At 39.4% G+C, this 19803-nt stretch overlaps 1 protein-coding gene across 1 annotated transcript; it reads left to right on the plus strand.

Annotated features, from left to right (window-relative positions):
- Positions 1 to 218: 218 nt before the first annotated feature.
- Positions 219 to 16248, plus strand: FAM199X (family with sequence similarity 199, X-linked). Its single transcript, XM_005298971.5, has 6 exons — positions 219 to 575; positions 4158 to 4377; positions 9408 to 9557; positions 9938 to 10099; positions 11510 to 11770; positions 12831 to 16248. Exons 1-6 carry the CDS (start codon positions 394 to 396, stop codon positions 12999 to 13001), a joined length of 1146 nt encoding a protein of 381 aa, XP_005299028.1. The 5' UTR covers positions 219 to 393; the 3' UTR covers positions 13002 to 16248.
- The last annotated feature ends 3555 nt before the right edge of the window (positions 16249 to 19803 follow it).

Here is a 19803-nt window from a genome sequence, read left to right on the forward strand (position 1 = left end):
GTGTTGCTGGATATGTGTCTAGTGGTGTTGGATACTGTGTGTCTCTCTCCAGCGGTGTTGTTGACGGGTCTGGGCTCTGATCACTGGCGGCTTAGGCCGTAGTTCCCCTCCGTCGCAGCAGGGGGCGCAGCCTCCCTATCTCTTCCCGGAGCCGGAAGCGGCTGGCTCCCGCTCTGAGCTGATTGAAGCCTGGCACCGGCCGGCCTGTAATGGCGGCTCCCGCGGCCCGGCTGCAGTGTGTGTGAGCAGCTCGCAGAGCCCGCGGCCCCGCGCTCCCCCGGCCGGGCCTCCGTCCATGGTGGCGCCGTGGGCCCGCGAGAGCAGCAGGTGCTTGAGGCCGGGCGAGCCCGAGCCAGAGCCGCCGCCCGGGCCCCCCGCCCTGCCCGCGGCGCCATGAGCGAGGCGTTGTACGAGAAGTTCCTGGCCCCGGACGAGCCCTGCCCGCTGCTCTGCCACCAGCCCCCGCCGCGGGCCGCCAGCCTGAGCGAGGAGGGCTGCCTGGATGTCAGCGACTTCGGCTGCCAGCTCTCGTCCTGCCACCGCACCGACCCGCTGCGCCGCTTCCACTCCAGCAGGTGCGGGGCCGGGGGGGCGGCGCCCCAGGGGTCCCCCTCTAGGCAGCCCGGCCACGGGGCGGGGAGCTGTTCCCCTGCGTGGGGAGCGAGCCCCCGGCTCTTTGTGGTGCTTGCCCTGCCCTCACCCCCTGGCTGTGCCTGGCACAGGCAGTAAGTGCTCAGCTCTCTCCCTGCCTCTTGGGTGGATGGGGTTGTCCCCGACCGAGTTGTTTTCCTGAATCTGCCAGTAGGAGTAAAGGTGGTTCCCCCCCAGTAGAGTTAGTGCAGTCTGCTCAGGTTCATTGAAACCCCTCCATCGCCAGAGAGTAGCTGACCATTTTGGTAGGTAGAATGAGAGTTTAGGCAAGAGTTGAGCTAGTTTAAATTGAGCTAGCTGGGTTGGGAAATAGCACCCGTTTCCCTAATGTAGATAAGGCCTTTCTGTGGCTTAGTTCCCTCCTCGCCCACCCCCAAGAAATTTGCAAATCCCTGTATTACTGCCCAGTCACAGTGATATAGTAGCATCTCCTGTAAGCCTTCACTAAGCTAAAAAAACCTTACTATGCTAAGTATCAGAGGGGTAGCCCTGTTAGTCCGGATCTGTAAAACAGAGTACAGGACTCTTTGTCGCTTTTTACTATGCTAGTAACTATTTGCTTTTTCTCCACCCCAATCCCAGCATGCTTGTAAAACACAGCCAGCCCACATACATGCCAAATACCGTTTGGATTAGGCTTGCTTCTGCAGGGCTAATTAGTTTAAAGACATTATGGCTGGTATTAAAATGGTTCAGATAACTATCCTATGGTGCGTTTGTGGCCTTTTTGAATCTTCTAGAAATCATTGTGTTTGGGAACTGTGGGATAGGAACTTGGAGGGTGTTGCAGCTGAAACAATTTAGAACAGCACTAGTGTGGGCACAAAGCAAACCTACAAAGATTCAGAACATGAGTCAGAATGGCTAGAGTGGATGGATCTAAATGTTTCTGCTTGAACTAGTGCAGTCTTCACATTTCGGTTAAGAACTGTTTGATTTTTCTGGTGCAAATCGAGTCTTATGGCATTGGTGAGGTGTAACTTCCAAAAGTGCTCAACTAGTTTTGCTAAAAACTACCACTTCTGTTTACTACAAAATACAAACAAATCAGTTCCCAAAATGAAAAAATAATTTTGTCTACCCAAGAAGCAGATCTTATATGTGTGTATCCAGAAATGATTTTTTGTATGTCAATAATCAATCACGCTAAAGTTGCAACAACGTTCAGATCTGGGCCTTAGATGTGAATTCAAGATAGTTTTGATGATTCTCAGTTTAGACTTAAAAATGTTTTTGCATTACACGTGCATCTAACTCCCCCACACTTTAATATTTTTTAATTATTTAATGTAAATATGACAGGTACTTTGCAAAGTTTGAATTTAGACTGAGAAGTAACATACCAACTTCCAGCTCAATTTACATTAAAATAAGTTAACTTAGGCTTTGTCTATGCTGGCACTTTTGTTGCTAAAACTTTTGTCGCTCGGGGGTGTGAAAAAACATCCCCCGAATGACAAAAGTTTTAGTGATGAAAAGTGCCCGTGGGTGCTTCGTCAGCCGTTGACGAAACTGCCGCCCCTCATTGGAGGTGGTTTTATTTTGTCTCGTTCCTAGTGATAAAGAGCAGCCACACAGCGAACCTTACAATGGCGGGCTGCAGCGGCAAAACTGTGCCGTTGTACGGGTTGCAGTGTAGATATAGCCTTAGAAAGATGGTTGACAGTGGAAAAGCTGACAGGCCCTTAATCATAGCATTGCTATCCATCATTCTAATACAAACATGATCAAATAAGTGTGCTTTCATTTCTCAGTGTGAATTCAATTACATTTTCTCCCTCTGGGCTTTTGCACTTTACTTCTATAAAGCCTGCATGTGACCTAAACAATAGGTTCATGTATTTCTGATCAATCTTTGGATCGATGTGAGTGACAAGCTTGTAAATGTATGTGTAGGCTATTTTTAAATGTTCCTCCTTATAACATACCTGTCATTCAAGTTTCTGAGCATGTGTAACCAAGCCTCTGTCAGTTAACTAGTCAGTGTTCTGCACCTTGAGCTAGTTCCTCATTTTTTTAGGAAAGTGTATAGCTTGTCTTCATTATTTTTTTTAATTCACTTTGTCCTTGTCATCTTTTGGAATAGTCTACTCACTTCCATAGTGTCTGCAAGTGCTCTGTATCTTTTGAATTTTCAAGTAAATATAATGCAATCCTCATTTCTCATGTACTTAGGTGTACTATGTTCAGCAGCCCGACACCACTTTTTCTTTCATCAAGTTTTTGAACTGTTTTGGTGTTTGTGTCTGATCAAGTGTAAGGAGGCTAGCAATGGCTTTTACAGACCATGAACTTCCTGTAGGAAATGGCAATTACAGTATTATTTAGGCCACCCGTCTTCATTCATTAAAGATTTAGGGCAAATATTTGGCCTATTGGAATGTGCAGATGCCATCCAAGAAACATAAGTGTTGACAAGCAAGCATATGTGTAAATCAAGTAAAGGTGCTGAGGGACATGCTTCCCACATCAGAAGGTGTTGCTCTTCAGTCTGTGATTAAAGGGATATTCCAATAGTAATCAATATGTCAAACGAATAAAACTTCAAAGGTTAAACGTAGCTTGTATGGCTTTGTACAGTGAATTCTGGAAACCTTTGAATTTTCCAAACTCTTCTGGAATTGGGCCAGAATGCTGTCCAATTGTGAAACATAGTCAAGTCTCTGCTCATCATATTGGTGAAAAATAATTGAGATGCTGAAACAAATTTTCTGACCTTGCTAAACTTCATGTGAGTAGGTCAGCAGAGTGAAAACCTGTTCCACGGCTTTCCGTGGGAACAGACAGACTTTCCAGTTTAGCACAATTAACTAATTTGTAATAATGAAGCTGTGGATAACATAATTCTTTTTAATTAGTATTGACTGAGGTATTGGATTTTTTTCATGTGTATCGCTTTCTGTTTTTCTGTGTCGTCTTTAGAATTAAAAGCTCTGTATCCTATGTCTTTTTTGGCTTTGAGAACAGAGCCCAAAATATTGAGTAAATGAGTCCCAGATGTTTCCCTGGCAAGCACTAACTTCATGGGATCTACTCACATGAGAGAGAGTTATGCTTGCTGACTCCCTGTTCTGTCTTTTAAAACAAGACCATCCTCCCTCCCTCATCTAGTGTTGGTACCTTTAATTTTGTCATGCCTATTATGGGAATACTTTTAATGGAGGTTTAAACAAACTGGAAATAATTTTTCAAAACTACATTTAATTAGAAATCTGAGACTCATAAATATGAGGAAATTATGGCTCTCTATGTGTAATAAAAAAATTCACCAGAGTCTTTGTGTCCGAGTATTCATCCTTTGAATTTTTCTTGATTTTGTGTGCGTAAATTAGACCCTTAATATCTATTTAAATGCAGCTTATTAGATGAATTAACTTATTTCCAGCAAAATCCACATGTAACAACTGATACAAAGGTATGAATATTGTAATGTACATCTTCAAAGGACAAAGCATTTTTTCGGTGAGTGTGTGTACTGCTGTTAATTTGCTTGGTATGCTTTGCAGGTGGAACTTGACTTCTTGTGGAACAAGTGTAGCCAGCTCAGAATGCAGTGAGGAGCTGTTTTCATCAGTTTCAGTTGGTGATCAGGATGACTGCTACTCTCTATTGGATGACCAGGAATTCACATCTTTTGATCTGTTCCCAGAGGGGAGTGTCTGCAGTGATGTCTCCTCTTCTATTAGCACATACTGGGATTGGTCAGACAGCGAGTTTGAGTGGCAGGTAAACTATTTCTATGGTCAACACAGCAGATGAAGTGGGATCTACTAGCTGCTGTTTGCAGTTTTGACTCAGAAGTAAATGTCTGAGGCTCTTTGATGGCACGATAAACTCCCAGTGCCTATACTGAGATTCAGCAGTAAAGGAAATGTTTTGATAGACCATTTTATTACAAAGTTCCCGTATAGAATTTTGATGACGAGACCTGACCAGCTTCTGAAATAGGGCTGTTGCATGTTATGGTCACGTTCATTTTTAGTTATCAGCATATCTTGCATCTCTGAGGCCCAATCCTTTGGTGTGGGGCATCTGCACATGTATTGGAATCTGCTGTGTATACCTTGCATTGGCATTCCGGTGTGGCTGGGTTGCCGCTGTGTTCTTAATTCCCATTTGTGATTTTTGGGTCTGTGGGGTCGTTAGTAATCACTGCGGACCAGCCGTGTGCTCTGTGGTCCAAGGATGGGAAGAGTGCAAAGATGAGCTTTGTGCTACCTTGGCACTTTCCTCCCAGTCTGTTACGTGCAATTCGATCTGACATCAGATTCTAATCTAGTATCTTCACAATTTTGTTTTTGTGTTTGCATATAGCAGTCTTTCACCTGTGGAACGTGCAGACGTTCTTTCTGTTACAGGTTTAGATTTGATTATTTAACTACAATTAAAATATATGGCGCATGCTGTTCTAGGATAAGTGTAATCATCAATTAAAAGCATAATGTTCCCTTTATCTTTCATGGACTTTAGTCATATCATACAGTGTATGTAATACTCTGTGGCCATAGAAATATACTGTCTGTTCCAAATGTGATTTAACCCCCTTCCACCCCAATTTAAGCATTCCATGATGAATTAGGAATGTTACAGATATTCTGCAAAAGAGAAACTGTAAATGACATTGTGTAGGCTAGCATTCGCTAAAAGTAACTTCATGTTTCTTACTGCAGCTTTAGAATCCCAATTTCCAACTGTATCCCTTATACAAAAAGAATTCCAATTGCAGTTTTATAATGCAGCTTATAGAAATACCTCAGAAAATTACCCGGATGACTTAGTTCCTCATTGAGATGTGAAATATTAATTACCAGGTGGACACAGTGGGATTGTAATTTTAAAAGAGAGTTTTCTGGTTAGTTGATTAGCTGGCAGCTTTCCTTTTGAGTAGTTACTGGACATTTTTTTTCTGTAAGCATTTGCTAGAAGAGACCTACTTGACTGGACTTGTAGAGCTTTGGAAAAGATTTTTCATTGCTTTTACCACCTTACACAGCAAATTCCGTAAGTGAGTAATTCAGTTGTCACATTTACACTTGAAGTGGATCAGAAATTAATGTCAGTTGTACAAATGAAGCTAGTTATTATTCAACTGTTGCTTACAAGAAAAAAAACATGATGCAGGTTTCTTGTGTAGTTACTGTGTAGAGTACAAATAAATAGGTTTCCAATCTTCTCAAACCATACTTTTGGAATTGAATGTTTGTTTATTTTACAATGGAAAATATTCCCAATTATATAACTTCTATTAAACACCTGTAATTATGACAGGTTAATTATGGGTTCCCTGGGTACACAAACGTGCAGGTAATTAGAACTGTATGGTTCAGAATGTCTTATTTTTAATAAATAACCTCCATAATTAGAATCGTGGCTCGATAAACAAAAGATAGTAAACTGAATAATTTTACCCAAAAATTTAATAAATACCTTTATTTTAGGGCATCCCATTGCAATTTAAAGCTACCATTTTTTATATGTGCATACGTTCATCTTTGCAGGATCTAAAACAATGAATTACCATCCTTAAATGACAATAATAGTATTTCTGCAACATTAGGGCCTCCTGGGTTTAAGTAACAATGTACTATCATTTGAGTTTTATTTTTAAACTTTTGAATAGTCTTTTTTAAAAGTGTTATTTATGTTAATAGGAATGAACAAAAAAGTCCATCTTCTTAAAATAAACCTCCAAAACATTTATGTATTAACACTTTTTTTTAAATGTGAAAAACTCAAATTCTGCATGTTCCAGGAATTGGTATGTATATAACACATGCAATTTTGAAAACCAAAATCTAATCAAAGTAAACTTAAATCCATAAAATCAATTTAAACCAATTGCAATAACCATTTTAAAATTAATTTATAAATGTGTTGCTTCCCTTCTCTAAGCATCTGAGCACCTTATTTTATAAAAGAAACTAGTTATTATAAAATACCAGCTTTTCAATGTAAAGGTCAGCAATTAAACCCCGTTCCTCCACTTCCTATTGATAAACTAAATAAAACATTCTCAGAAATTTGACCAAACAGATAAGTATTGTACTGCCCTGAAGCATGTTAAACTCTGGCTGTGGTGGACTTCTAGAAGGAGCACTTTGCCCTGCCATGGGAAGTTTAAGCTACATATATTGACAGAGTTACTCATGTGATGGAGGAGAGAGAAGTTCCAGATTATAAATATCCTCTTGAATGGTACTCAGCACAGAAGTGAGTAAGTAGCCATTGCGGACAAAAGGTTTGTGCTGCATCCTGCACTAACTGAAGCTTTTAGGGACTTTTCAAGGCTAGACCCAAGTAGCATATGTTGCAGTAATGCAGTCTGGAGGTAATAAACATGGATCACTGGTTTGGGGATGCCTCAGAAAACTATGATCACAACCTCCAGGCCAGCCATACACGAAAAAAGATAGTATGTCCTACAGGTAATAGCTGAGACCTCAGGTGTAGTGATAAAATCCAGACTGCAAACTGTTGGCAAAGGTTGCACCTACACCCACACAAATGGAAGGTGGTCTTTTCACCTTTGCTAGTTCTGCCCAGATACTTCTCCTTAGCCATCCGCATTGCTTCCATTGTAGTTGAGTTTGGCCTGTCCCCACCTCTGAAATCTGGCATTAGTTGAGGGCACCCTCAACCTCAATATTTGTCTGAAGTTGCTTTAGTACCACTCTGTCACTGAGCTTCCTTAAAATTGGTGAGTAAGAGACTGTCCAATAATTGACTAGTGGTGATTTTCTGAGCAGGCGCTTCTTCATATGCTATTTAAGTATAGCTGGCACCCTGGCTTCACAATGGGAAGCATTAACAATCCTCAATGAAGGACTAAAACCCTTCTCATTAGAATTCATTAGCCACGTGGCCAGGCTCCAGATTGATGTAGTTGGCGGCAGCTCATGTAAAACCTCACTGAGTGAAATTGGACAGAACTCCATCAGAGAAGGCAGTGTGTTCATAGCCAGCTGCTCTAGCACTGCTCCAATAGTGCCGGCTTAACCAGCTTGTATTTGGCTAATTATTTTTTTTTTAAATTCCTTCTGGTGTAAAAAGTTTGACTCTAACAGAGCTTAGGCAAATAGGTTCACTTGATTTCCATTCACAATGACCATTCCTGTTGGATGATGCTTGGCAGAGAATGATGCGTCAATAGAGAACATTACTCCTGAGGGCATTCTGCGCCAAAAAATTAAAAATTCTGCACACAATATTTTAAAATTTTGCAAATTTTATTTGTCAAATGGGGAGGCTCCACTATGGCATTAGGGAGCACAGGCCACTGGCTGAACAGAGGTGGGAGATCACAGTGCAGCTCCCCTCCAGGATATGGACTCAGTGGTGAAGCTGCACCCAACCCTGACACAGCACAAGGACCGGGTCTGCCCAAGAAACCGCCCAGGGCCCTGCCCCTTCGTGCCAGGTGTGAGCAGGCAGGCTCAGCAAAGCAGGATCTTAGTGTGGGGGGGATCCAGGTGTGGGTTGAGAGGGTTCTGTGTGGGACCATCTGGGTGCGGGCGGCTCAGTGGGAGATCTGGATGCTCAGGGGCTTGTTGGGGGGTTCTGGGTGCAACAGTAATGGGACTTTGTGGGGGGTCCAAGTGAAGGTGTTTGGGGCTCAGCACGGGGGGTGGGTCTGGGTGTGGGGGGCTCAGTGAGGCATCCAGATGCTGGGGGAGTGGGGCTCAGTGGGGTGCAGGGCCAGCTCCAGGCACCAGCTAAAAAAGCAGGTGCTTGGGGCGGCACTCCGGCTGCTATTGGGGCGGCATGTCTGGGTCTTTGGCGGCAGTTTGGCAGCGGGTCCCTACAAGTTGCCTCTCAGAGCGAAGGACCTGGCGCCGAATTGCCACTGAAGAGTGGAGCGACGCGATCGCGCTGCTGCGGCTTGCTTTTTTTTTTTGCGCCACTTGGGGCGGCAGAAAACCTGGAGCCGGCCCTGGTGGGGTGGGCATCCAGGTGCAACTGGTTGGGGCTTGGTGAGGTGAGGATCGGGGTGTGGGTGGCTTGTTGGCATGGTCCAGGTGCAGGGGAAGTGGGGCTTATCAGGAAGGGATTCTGAGTGCAGGGGAGTAAGGCTCAGCGGGAAGGTCTGGATGCACGGGGGTTGGGTGAATGGGGGAGCAGCTCCCTGCACAGGGATCCTTCTCCCTGCAGCTGAAGAGCCATGGGTGCAGGAAGTGCGGGGGAGTTTGCAGAGCTTCCTACAGCTGGGGGAGAAATCAGGGGGTGGGTCTGACCCATTCCCGGATGCTGTGCAGGGGAAGAGGAAGTCCAATCCTCCCCAGTCCAGCTGGGACTAGCAGCTGAGCCCAGTGCAAGGATAGGAGCCACCAGCTGGGTCTTCCCCAGTCCTGCCCTCTTCCCCACAGTGATTTACCTCTCATGCGCAGTGGTGCAGAATTCCCCCAGGAATAGAATATACTAGCATAGCATGTTAATGGATAGGGAAGAGTGAAATGCTGCATAATTCTGCCATTTCCCTGAACGCAAATTGAAAAGGGAAATCGTGAAGTAGAAAGCTGCATAGTTTGAGTTTGCTACACTTCACTACTGCAGATGGGTCATGAAATTAACTTTTGTGCTTTGGAGTTGTAAATCATTGCTGGGCAATTGTTTGTTTGATTGGATTAAGAACTGATCCTTTGCCCATTTGACAGCATATTTTGCATGGTTAATAGTATTGGTCTGACTATTTTTCTACTCCTACCTAGCATATTTTGAGATTTTGTTCTGTTTCTTTTTTTTCTTTGCACACCTACAAGTTGCCTGGCAGTGACATTGCAAGTGGGAGTGATGTACTTTCTGATGTCATACCTAGTATTCCAAGCTCTCCGTGCTTGCTTCCAAAAAAGAAAAACAAGCATAGGAATCTTGATGAACTCCCGTGGAGCGCAATGACAAATGATGAACAGGTAAGCTTTGTTTTCATTTGTATTGGAGAGAACCAGTATAGATGTACAGAATAATTAAGACTCAATTAAATTGTTAGTTTAATAAAAGTTCTATTGGTTACAGCAATGTAAGCATGATTTTGAACAGTTGTACACGGCTATTGAAGTGAGAGATGAAATTCCTTGTCAAGTGTTCATATAGAGATGGTTAACTTTTACTTTTCATTCTGAATTTTTATTTTAGATGATACTCAACTAGGTTGAGTCAAGAATCATAGGAAATGCAACATTTGAGAGCATTTCTTTGATCCCACATGGTACTGGTTCCTTCCTTTTACTTCTGCTTTGACTCATATTAAGAGCTAGCAGTTTTTAATAACTGTACGTTTTGTTTTTATTAGGTTGAATATATTGAATACCTGAGTCGGAAAGTCAGTACTGAGATGGGTCTTCGAGAGCAACTTGATATTATTAAAATTATTGATCCCACTGCTCAGATCTCGCCTACAGATAGCGAGTTTATTATTGAATTAAACTGTCTCACAGATGAAAAATTGAAACAGGTAGGTTAAAATTTTTGTATGTGTTTCTTGAATTGGAGATACCATTGCCCTCTGACATGTGGTATGTCTCGATACATGTCTTGGAAAATCATCTATTGGGTTGTGACTAATTTTTTTTCCATGTTCACGGAGTACCAGTGGGCAGGATGGAACACACAGTATGTTGTTGAACTTTGGCTTTCTTCAACAGTTTCATATCAGTATGTGATCTTGGACCTTATATGAAACACATTAATTACATAAAGGTGACTGAAGTGGTAAGTTATTTCTGGCATATGAAACAGTTTCAGACAAAATACTCGCTGAGTAACTTTCAAGATTTAGGCCTCAATCCTGAAAATACTTCCTCTGGTGTGTAACTTCACTCACATTAGTAGTCCCAAAGTGAAGGTACTGGTTGTGTGACTATACTTATACACCTACATAAGCGTTTACAGGATTGGGGCCTTAATTTGCTTGCAAAAACTAAACTTAAAAAAATCCAAAGGCACATATTGAGTAGCAATTGATTAAAGGCTAGATCATTACTTTGGAAGTAGCTTACCCTTTTTCTTGTGTTTGGATTTCTTGTTCTTACAAAACTCGAATTCTCATGAGAGATGATGTAATTCTTCTGATTGATTTGGCAGCTTTCTATATGAATATTTTTTGCGGGGAAAAAACTTATTGAAGCAAGAGGATTATTGGCCTTATAGAAAATAGAGCAAAAATAACTCTTCACTGCGAGTGCAGAGTAGCTATTCAGCCAACCCTTAGTGTCATTTGATGAGGTGGATAGTACCGCATAGCTTCATCTTTATCATAAGCTTTGTTTTCCCTCCACTTATATTATTGCTGAACCTATTTTGCAGGCCAGTTTTGGCATGATGGCAAGCACCCTCAGCTTTTATTGAATTCAGTCGAAATTGAGAGCATTCAGGTCCCTCATAGATTCATGCCCATTTCATATTTCAGAACACTTAAAAACCCCTAATAGGGGTAAGAATCTACTCTTCTGAGGGTTACTACTGGATATGTCTATGTAGTACAATAAGTTTATAAAACATAATTTGCTTAAACAAATGTTAGTTGTCTTTTTACTACTATGGCTGACCTCTACATGGTGGTATCATTTTTGTAATACATTAAATAGAAAGGGGAAGAAATGTAAAAAGGTCAGGCAAGTAATTCTCTAGCTAATTAAGTCTATTATAAGAAAGCCGAAGTGAAGATGTTAATAGTGTCATTACAATAATAAGAGTTTTAACTGGCTAACTGAATCCCTGTTTTAGACTGTTCTTGGTTTAGTTTTTTCCCCCAGAACTTAGCTGTAATAAACATAAAACATACAGCTTTTCCATGAAATATGCTGTCACAAAACAGTGCAGTACCAATCAAGCTTTTATCCTTTTTAATGCTTTTGTTCTAAAGGTGAGAAACTATATCAAGGAGCACGGTCCTCGACAACGATCTGCAAGGGAAAGCTGGAAGAGAAGCAGCTACAGTTGCGCAAGCACCAGTGGCGTGAGCGGTGCAAGTGCCAGCAGTAGCAGTGCCAGTATGGTCAGCTCAGCAAGCAGCAGCAGTTCCAGTGTTGGCAACTCTGCTTCAAATTCCAGTGCCAACATGAGTCGAGCGCACAGTGATAGTAACTTATCCACCAGTGCTGCAGAGAGAATCCGGGATTCAAAAGTAAAACTTCTAATTACGTGTGTGTGTGTGTGTGTGTGTGTGTGTGTGTGTGTGTGTGTGTGAGAGAGAGTGAGTGAGTGTGCACATCAATTGTTTGTTAAAGACACTTACGTGAATTGATTGTCATATTTTTACTGAAAGAACAAGTATCATTGATAGTTGCAGGACCCAAGGAAATGATTTGACTCGTTGCCCCATGACACGCTAGTAAAGTGTCTAAAGGTGTTCTTATATTGCTTGGCATCACTTTTTTTTTGGCAAGTGAAGAATTATTTTGAGACGTGTCTATGTGGTAGGGTTTAAACTAGTTTGATTTTTTTGTTTGAACATTTAAAGAGCTGCTAAATCAGCTTGACTTTTTTAATGGTAAAAGCATGTGTTCTTTCTTTGAAATGATTAAAGATCAATTTAATCTTTCAGAGCACAATACATGAATATTAAAGAATATCTTGATCTTTGTGATAGAACTTGTCTGATTTCCTAATTTCTTTTTGTTTTTTCAACGTATTTCTCATAGGTTACTTGCCCATGCAAGCATGGTTGTACACTGAGAAGTGATTCTTTAAAAGTAACATTATGGCATCTGTGTCTCAATGATTTTCATTTTGTGTGTATATTTCTTCCAATTTTGCAAACTCAGTCTGGGCTTTAAGACAAGCTGATTTCTCTTGGTCTCGTGATTCATCACTTATAGTTAAGGTTCTTCATCTCAAAGGCTCAGTTTTACCTTCCAGTGAGCTTGCACAAATATAACTGATAGATACTTAAAAGTTTCGACAATGCACAACATGGAATAGAATTTGCATTTTGTTCACTCTTAGTTGCATTAGCTCTGCATGGCTAAACAGTAAAAAGTTGCTCATTTTAGTGACAAAATTAAGTATGATTTTTGAATAAACACATGGAATAGATCTGAGTAAGGGTGCCTTTTTTTTAGTCACTTCTCAGAGCAGTTTTATGTTCACTAAAATCCACCTTTAATGTTTCTAATAAAGGACCATTTATTCCAGTAGTCTAGATATACAAGAACTCATTTTGCCATTTGTCTTTATTTTGACAGAAACGTTCTAAGCAACGGAAGCTCCAGCAAAAGGCTTTACGCAAGAGACAGCTGAAAGAGCAGAGACAGGCTCGTAAGGAAAGACTGAGCGGATTGTTTCTTAATGAAGAAGTGCTCTCTTTAAAAGTGACTGAGGAGGACCATGAAGGAGATGTGGATGTTTTAATGTGACAGGGATGAATTTATCAGTGTTCTTTCTAAGCCTTAAGTGTATTATCTTTGTTTACATACGTTTCTTGACCAAAATTTTGATTAGGACAGAGCTAACAATGTATCAAACAGAACCCTCTATTGAGTGTAATTTTAATAATTTGAACATTTATAATTTATTAGAGTGAGCTAACTCTTTAAGACTAACAATTTTGTCTAAGATTGAGACTGCAACAGACAATTTCACAGTGACTTTAACAAGCTGCTGAGAAGATACTGTCTAAAAAATAAGCCACTGAATTAGGTTTGTATGATATTTGGTTTCAAGAAGCTAACTGCAATGGATTGTTCTGTTAAATAGGTTGGTACTCGCTTAGACACACTGATACTGATAGCAAAATTTGAAAAAAAACTGTTTCTAAATAGGAAATCACACCTTTATCTTGTTCTGTGGGTTCCCTTATTTCTTATTAGGAGGTTTGTTTTCATGAAAACAGGATCTTAGTTCTATAAGTTACTCTGTTCTTGCCCCTCACCATATCAAATCCTAATACTTCATGAAATTAAATTGGATTTTTTGGAAATTATGGTTATGATTTCACTTAAAGAATTATGAAGTCATTGGGAAGTAATAAGCAGAAGCAACTTCTCACCACAAAAAACTGTAATGCAAATGTCAGCTAGTAACAAAATGTAGTAGAAAATGGTCATTTTCAAAAGTAGAATTTTTTCTAGGAGGAATTGGCTGTTCTTTAAGATGTAAAACTTAGTCTCTAAAAGGTTATCTTGCTCCTCAATATTTGAATGATTAGTTTTTTGGTTCCTTTGATAGTTTTATTTATGTTATTAATGGTTAATCAGTACATCCTCTTTCTTGATGTTAAGAAAAAAAACAACCCTAAAAAATGAAAATCTCATACATTACACTAATATCTATGGTTCAGTCATAGGATACCATTCATAAAAAAAAGTCTTAAAAAGTGTTACTGGAAACCAAAGTGCAAACAACTGATGCCAAACTTGCTAGATATTTCTTTGTGGCCAAAACCATATGTAAGAATAACTATATGCTGTTGTTGGCAAGAGAACCTAATTATTGATGCAGCATTGTGTTTTAACTGTATGCTGCTAGTTTATTTACCACTTGCAGGATAGTTTAAGGTGACTGAACTTTTTTATGAGGTGTTGTATCATTGCTAATCTAACTCACAGAGTACTGGTTTTGTTGTATAGCCTTTTGAATAAGTGTTGCTGAGGAGAACAAGACACACCTTTTAGTTTTTACTTCTGCACCTGGAAACTCAAATTGAGATGATTTTATTCTTGACAATTAGTAAATGAATTCCTGACTTTATTATGGAAATGTTTGTTGTTGGGTTCATCTTTTGTTTTGGAAAAAAATTGCTGCGTTCATTCAAATGCAACTATTAGAGGTGAAAGAGGTGACTAGAATGACCCAGTTCTGAATTCAGAAAGGTGACCTTTCTGATTTATGTTGGTGCTTCATGAATATCATTTAGACTGGTTCACTCTGGAGATAATGAGTTTCTCTCTTGCTGTCAATTTAATGTGGCCTCAGAAAACAGGAGTCCTGACGTGTGCATTTTCAGGATTGGGACCTAACTCTGCTCATGAATAACTTTTTACACATGTGAGTAGTCCTATCAACTCCATGTGACTATCCACCAATGCAAATGTTTGCATGATTGGGCCTTAAATTAGTCCTGACAGTAGAATTTTATTGTTTTCTGCAAAAGTTAAATTAAAGAGAAAAAATCTGGGGACAAAGAAAATGTTAACAATGATACTACAGTTGAGATCACATTTCAGTGGAAGATCAAAAGTAAAAACTTCCATACATGTATGTGACGACATACGTTTAGACTGTAGCATCTTTGGAAATATTTGTTTGATAGTAAATGAGATAGGTGTATTACTGTTCTGACTACAAACTCCAGAACATGGACCACCTGTGAATTGATGCAAAATATATTGGAGATCTGAAATGTCTAGTAGGTATTTATTCCTTTAAGTATGTATAATGCCATGTGCCAAATGAAAGGGCTTCAATAAGAGAGAGGCCCACAGTCAAAATAGTAAATGTAAACTCTCCTACTCAGTTGATTCTTCAGAAGTCACTAACAAGTTTGATTGCCCACTGTCTTCAGTGGCAATGAGAAATATCTTAATTGTCTGTTTTAAAATTCAAATATCTGTCATTTCTGTCTTGTCATTTGAATATACTGGTAACTTGTCCTGGGCAGTGAGCTTTTTTTTATTATTATTACTTGTCTATTATACACAGTTGCAATAGTAAAATACAAAAACAATCCCATAAACTCTAATAGTAAATCTTGTTTGTAGTGTTAAGTGTAACTCAAACCAAATAATCCTTATGTTTTCTGTTAACAAGTTTCTGAGATGGAGGATAGCTGAAATTGTATTGCTGTTAATACTGCTAATTTCAGGGCCAATTATTGAACCCTTGTGGCAGAAGTTCACAAATTCATCATGAAACATTTCACGTAATCCATATAGGTATCTACTGCAGTTCAGTACAACCTTTATTTTCTACAGTGGCTTTGAAATATGCATCTTTATCTAAAGAAAATTGCACATTGGTTGCCACATAGAGCGTTGAAACGCTGAAATTAATTGTAAGAAGGGTGCAATATCTCAATTTTGGGGAGCGTGAAAGTGTCACTTTATTTTTCTGTCTCAGCAAGTCTGCTCTTCAAAGTGTAAAATTCTTAGTTTTTATTGCAAGAGGTGACCCTCATTTTGATGAGATGCAACTCTTTTGAGTCACTTATTACCAACTTCAGAGTAGAGTAAATGTTAGTGTGAACCCCAAAGCAGTTTGTCACCCTGACTTACCAGAACGGCAAGTTAGTTAATTTTTCTAAATAATAAATTCCTAAATCTAAATCTTAAATTGTTTGAGGAAGACCTTGCTATAGTGATTATGTGCAGTAGCAGAATTCCTATGAAATGGGAAACTTCACCGAAAGGAATTCCTATTTTTATCTGTTTGTCATTTGGTAAATCCTTCACTTATTTTCATAATGGTTTTAAACTGGATATCATTCAAAACATTAGTTTTTTGTTTGAAAATACTAGAATACTAAAACAAGATGTGTTGTACTAGCCTCCAAGCTTTAATTTAAGTTCTCACCTCTGTATATAAGGATGTGTATATCCCCATTTGTCATAATGAGGATATATCACTTTAAATGTGCCTTAAAGTGAGTCTGACATTTGTTTAAAATTATGAATTGGAAAAAGAAAATACAAAATTAAAATTATTACAAAATGGATTAATTAAAATAGGTCCCTCCTAGACAAAATCTGACAATTTTTTTTAAAAAATGAAGAGCAGAATGAGTCATCAATTTAAATGTTAGCCAATATAATTCTTCATTAATATTTTACAGTACAAAATGAGAGGAAAAGAAATAGCATTTCTATCCTGGTGTGTGAGTGGTCCTATATGAAATAAAGTGTAAACCTAAATTTAAACTTAATGGTTAAATAGTTCCAGTTTTCATCAACTTGGATGAATAGTTTCCAGAACTATTTTGGCCTGGTGGTGGTGGTGGTTCACCATCACCTGGAGAGTTCAGCTCCTCATTGTGTAATTTGATGATGGTAGTCAAGAAGGGTGGAGGAAAAAGTGGCTTCCAAAAGGTACCAAAATGGTGCTTTAATAATTTGTAGTTTTTAGCATCCTGCAACTAAAGTAAAATCTTACATTATTGGTTATTCAGTTATAACTGTGTGGTTCTTTGGTCACCAAACTGAACAGTCTTCATTTCTTTATCTCATGCAACTAAATGTTTTGACTTTCTTATCTCTGTCTTGTAAAACCAGTCCATCAGAGGCCGAGTGCTCCGCACCTCAGAAAATAAGGCTCTAGATAATTTCTTTTTTCTGAGGTGCTTATTTACACTTTGAGATTGTGTATCTGAGCTGAAGGGAAAATAGCTCCAAGAACAAAAGGCATAACAGAATGTAAAAAGTTAAATACTTCTGTCCCTTCATAGATTTCAGTTCTCACATTTGAACAAACAACTTTTTTTCAGCACCAGCGTTTTTTTGTCAATGATTTTGGTCTTCACTTATAAAATGCAATGTCATTCTCATCACGTACTTGCCCATGGTGTCAGTCTAATTTATGGGTTTGTGGTTGAAAAGAATATTTAAGTTTTGCAACATGGATGTTAGTTACTACTGCGATTTGTCAACCCATCTGGTCTTTGTAGGACTGACATCGGAGATACAGAAAGAAGCCAAACTGTTAAAATTTTAGATCTTTGAACTGCTTTTAAAAAAGTCCAATCCTGCTTTTTATCCCTTGATGGAAATTTAAATCTTGGAAGCAATGTATAAGTGGAGAAGGAAGTGCTAATAGTTATTTGGTTCCTGAGTATTGGTTCTGTGGCTATCTTGAGCTTTGTAACAGCTGTAATATAAATGTAATCCATTTAAACTCTGCAAGAACATTAGCAGTTTGCCTGGGAATTATTTCTTTATAAAGGCTTAGAAGGAGCACTGAAAATCAAACTGCAAGAGGACTGTTTAATAAAAAAAAAAAAAAAAAAAAGGCAGAAGTCTTGAGCATGATTAAACGTGAGGAAGAAAAAACTGCCTGACAGACCTGTTCACTTTTTGTATATGTATAGCTAATTTCATCTTCTGTTTTGTTTGAAATGGTTTCAGTATTTTCTTCCTTTAACAGCCTGACAAATTTAATTAGATTAAAAGATAAACTTATGTTCAGTACAGAATGCTTACTGAGAACAGCAAGCAAAAATCAGATCTCTTCTCTTGGTTCAATATTTAGTTTTTGAATGTGAACTTTTTTATATTGTGGTCAATAAAACCTGTGGAGATCTTTCTCTAGAAACTATTGCTTAAATTTATACATATGCATTTAAACTATTAAAGAGTACCTACTAGATGTGGAAAAATGTGTATAAATTTGACAATATATATTGATCTGAGTTGCTGAAAGGCCTGAAGCCTGTACTCTTCCTATATGGCTGCTTGAACTTCAAAAGTAGGTTGACATGTTGACCTTTAAATATTGGTGATTTCTAAAAATTTGTTCTAGATGTCTGAAGCGTCGTGTTAGCCCTCAGTTTCTCATGGCCAGCATTTAAGACTATCTGGCCTAATGGTCACTACTTTGTTGACTAATTAATCCTGCAATTCTTGTGCATGGAAAACTTAGATGAAATGGGTTGTGTGCATAAAGTCCCATTCTTGCAGCCTTTGATTCGTGAAGTGCAGATTTTAGCCAAACTCAAACCTTGTACGTTTGACGCTTCGGTCTGAATGAATCTTAGCCAGAGAAGAGAAATGCAGCGAGCTTTAAAACATTTCATAAGGTGGTTAAAATTTTCAAATTAATTCATTCTAAAAGGTCAGTGATGTTGGAACCCTGAGACTAAAGGTCATAACTAAAGCAAGGAGGAAGTTGTCTCATTTGAAAAATCTGCTTCAAATAGTCTTAAGATTTATAATGTATGAAATGTTAAATTGGAGCTATTTTTCCAGGGTTTCTGCTACATTTATTGCAACAATGCACTTTTGTACATAAAACTGTCCTTTGTAAATTCTGTACCTACTTGCCACAATGTTTATAGAAAGCTTTTTTTTCTGAAGTTGTGAAGAACTGCAACACTGGTGACTGACTTTATTTTCAGCTCTTCATTGTATTTAAAATAGTCATGTGAACATCAAAGTACGGGTTGGAATTAAAAATAACATAGCAAAGATGTGCTGATGAAACTGAAAATGTGGTGTCTTGTTTTGAACAATAAAGTTTGACATGAGGTTTATGTGCCCATTGCCCGGCCTCTGGGCAGATGGCATAAATAAATGCAGCATGTTTAAGCTGCCTTTGGTAGTAGACAGCATGTACAGCCCTACTTGTTCATAATAAATAACCCAGCAAAGGTTCATAGTAAAACATACAGTTGACTAAAGCAGATGTGCTTTCAGCTGAACTCTGACGGATCAGAGGAAATGAGTTACTTAACCTGAAACCCACTAGCAAAAATGCTCTGGCTTTAATCAGTGACTTTGCACCTACAGGTTTCAGAGTGGTAGCTGTGTTAGTCTGTGTCAGCAAAAACAAAGAGGAGTCCTTGTGACACCTTAGAGACTAAGGAATTTATTTGGGCATAAGCTTTTGTGGGCTAGAACCCACAAAAGCTTATGCCCAAATAAATTCCTTAGTCTCTAAGGTGCCACAAGGACTCCTCTTTGTTTTTTCACCTACAGACTGTCACCAAAAGTTCTCATTTGTTCTCTACGATCATGGTGCTGTGCATAGGGAGAGGAAGTCTTTAACTGTACATTTTTACTGCAGCGTTAATCTATCCCCACATACAAATCTCTGATCTGAGTTTAGTGGTGCTTTCAACCCAGGCTAGCTAGCCTATCCTGGGGTATTGGCTAAAACCCAACTGAGGCTTTCAGTCAGGCAGGTAACCCACCTACTTTATAGTGAAGATGCAGGTAAAACCACTTGAGGGCTGATAGTCCTCCAGTGCTTTCCCACACTTCCCCTTGTATGCCTGGAAGGACAGACAAGTTCTCCCACAATTCACTGGAAAGGAATCAAGTGGCTCTGCTACTGTAAAACAAAGAACCATGGGACAAGCCTACTGAAGTACTAGTGACACATACTGCAGCATCAGTGAGAGCTTTGCAGTGTGGTGGTTCACACCTGGGCCAGGCTAACCTGGGTGCTCAGGCCTGGCTGCTGATTACTTGAGATAACTAGTGAAGACATCTCCTAAATAGATACATTCAG

The sequence above is a fragment of the Chrysemys picta genome, chromosome 9 (assembly GCF_011386835.1).
Source record: "Chrysemys picta bellii isolate R12L10 chromosome 9, ASM1138683v2, whole genome shotgun sequence".
Taxonomy (NCBI): domain Eukaryota; kingdom Metazoa; phylum Chordata; order Testudines; family Emydidae; genus Chrysemys; species Chrysemys picta.

Coding starts and splice junctions, on each gene's coding strand:
- FAM199X (XM_005298971.5), top strand. CDS start 394: ATGAGCGAGGCGTTGTACGAGAAGTTCCTGGCCCCGGACGAGCCCTGC. Junction 576..4,157: donor CGCCGCTTCCACTCCAGCAG/GTGCGGGGCCGG, acceptor TATGCTTTGCAG/GTGGAACTTGACTTCTTGTG. Junction 4,378..9,407: donor ACAGCGAGTTTGAGTGGCAG/GTAAACTATTTC, acceptor CACACCTACAAG/TTGCCTGGCAGTGACATTGC.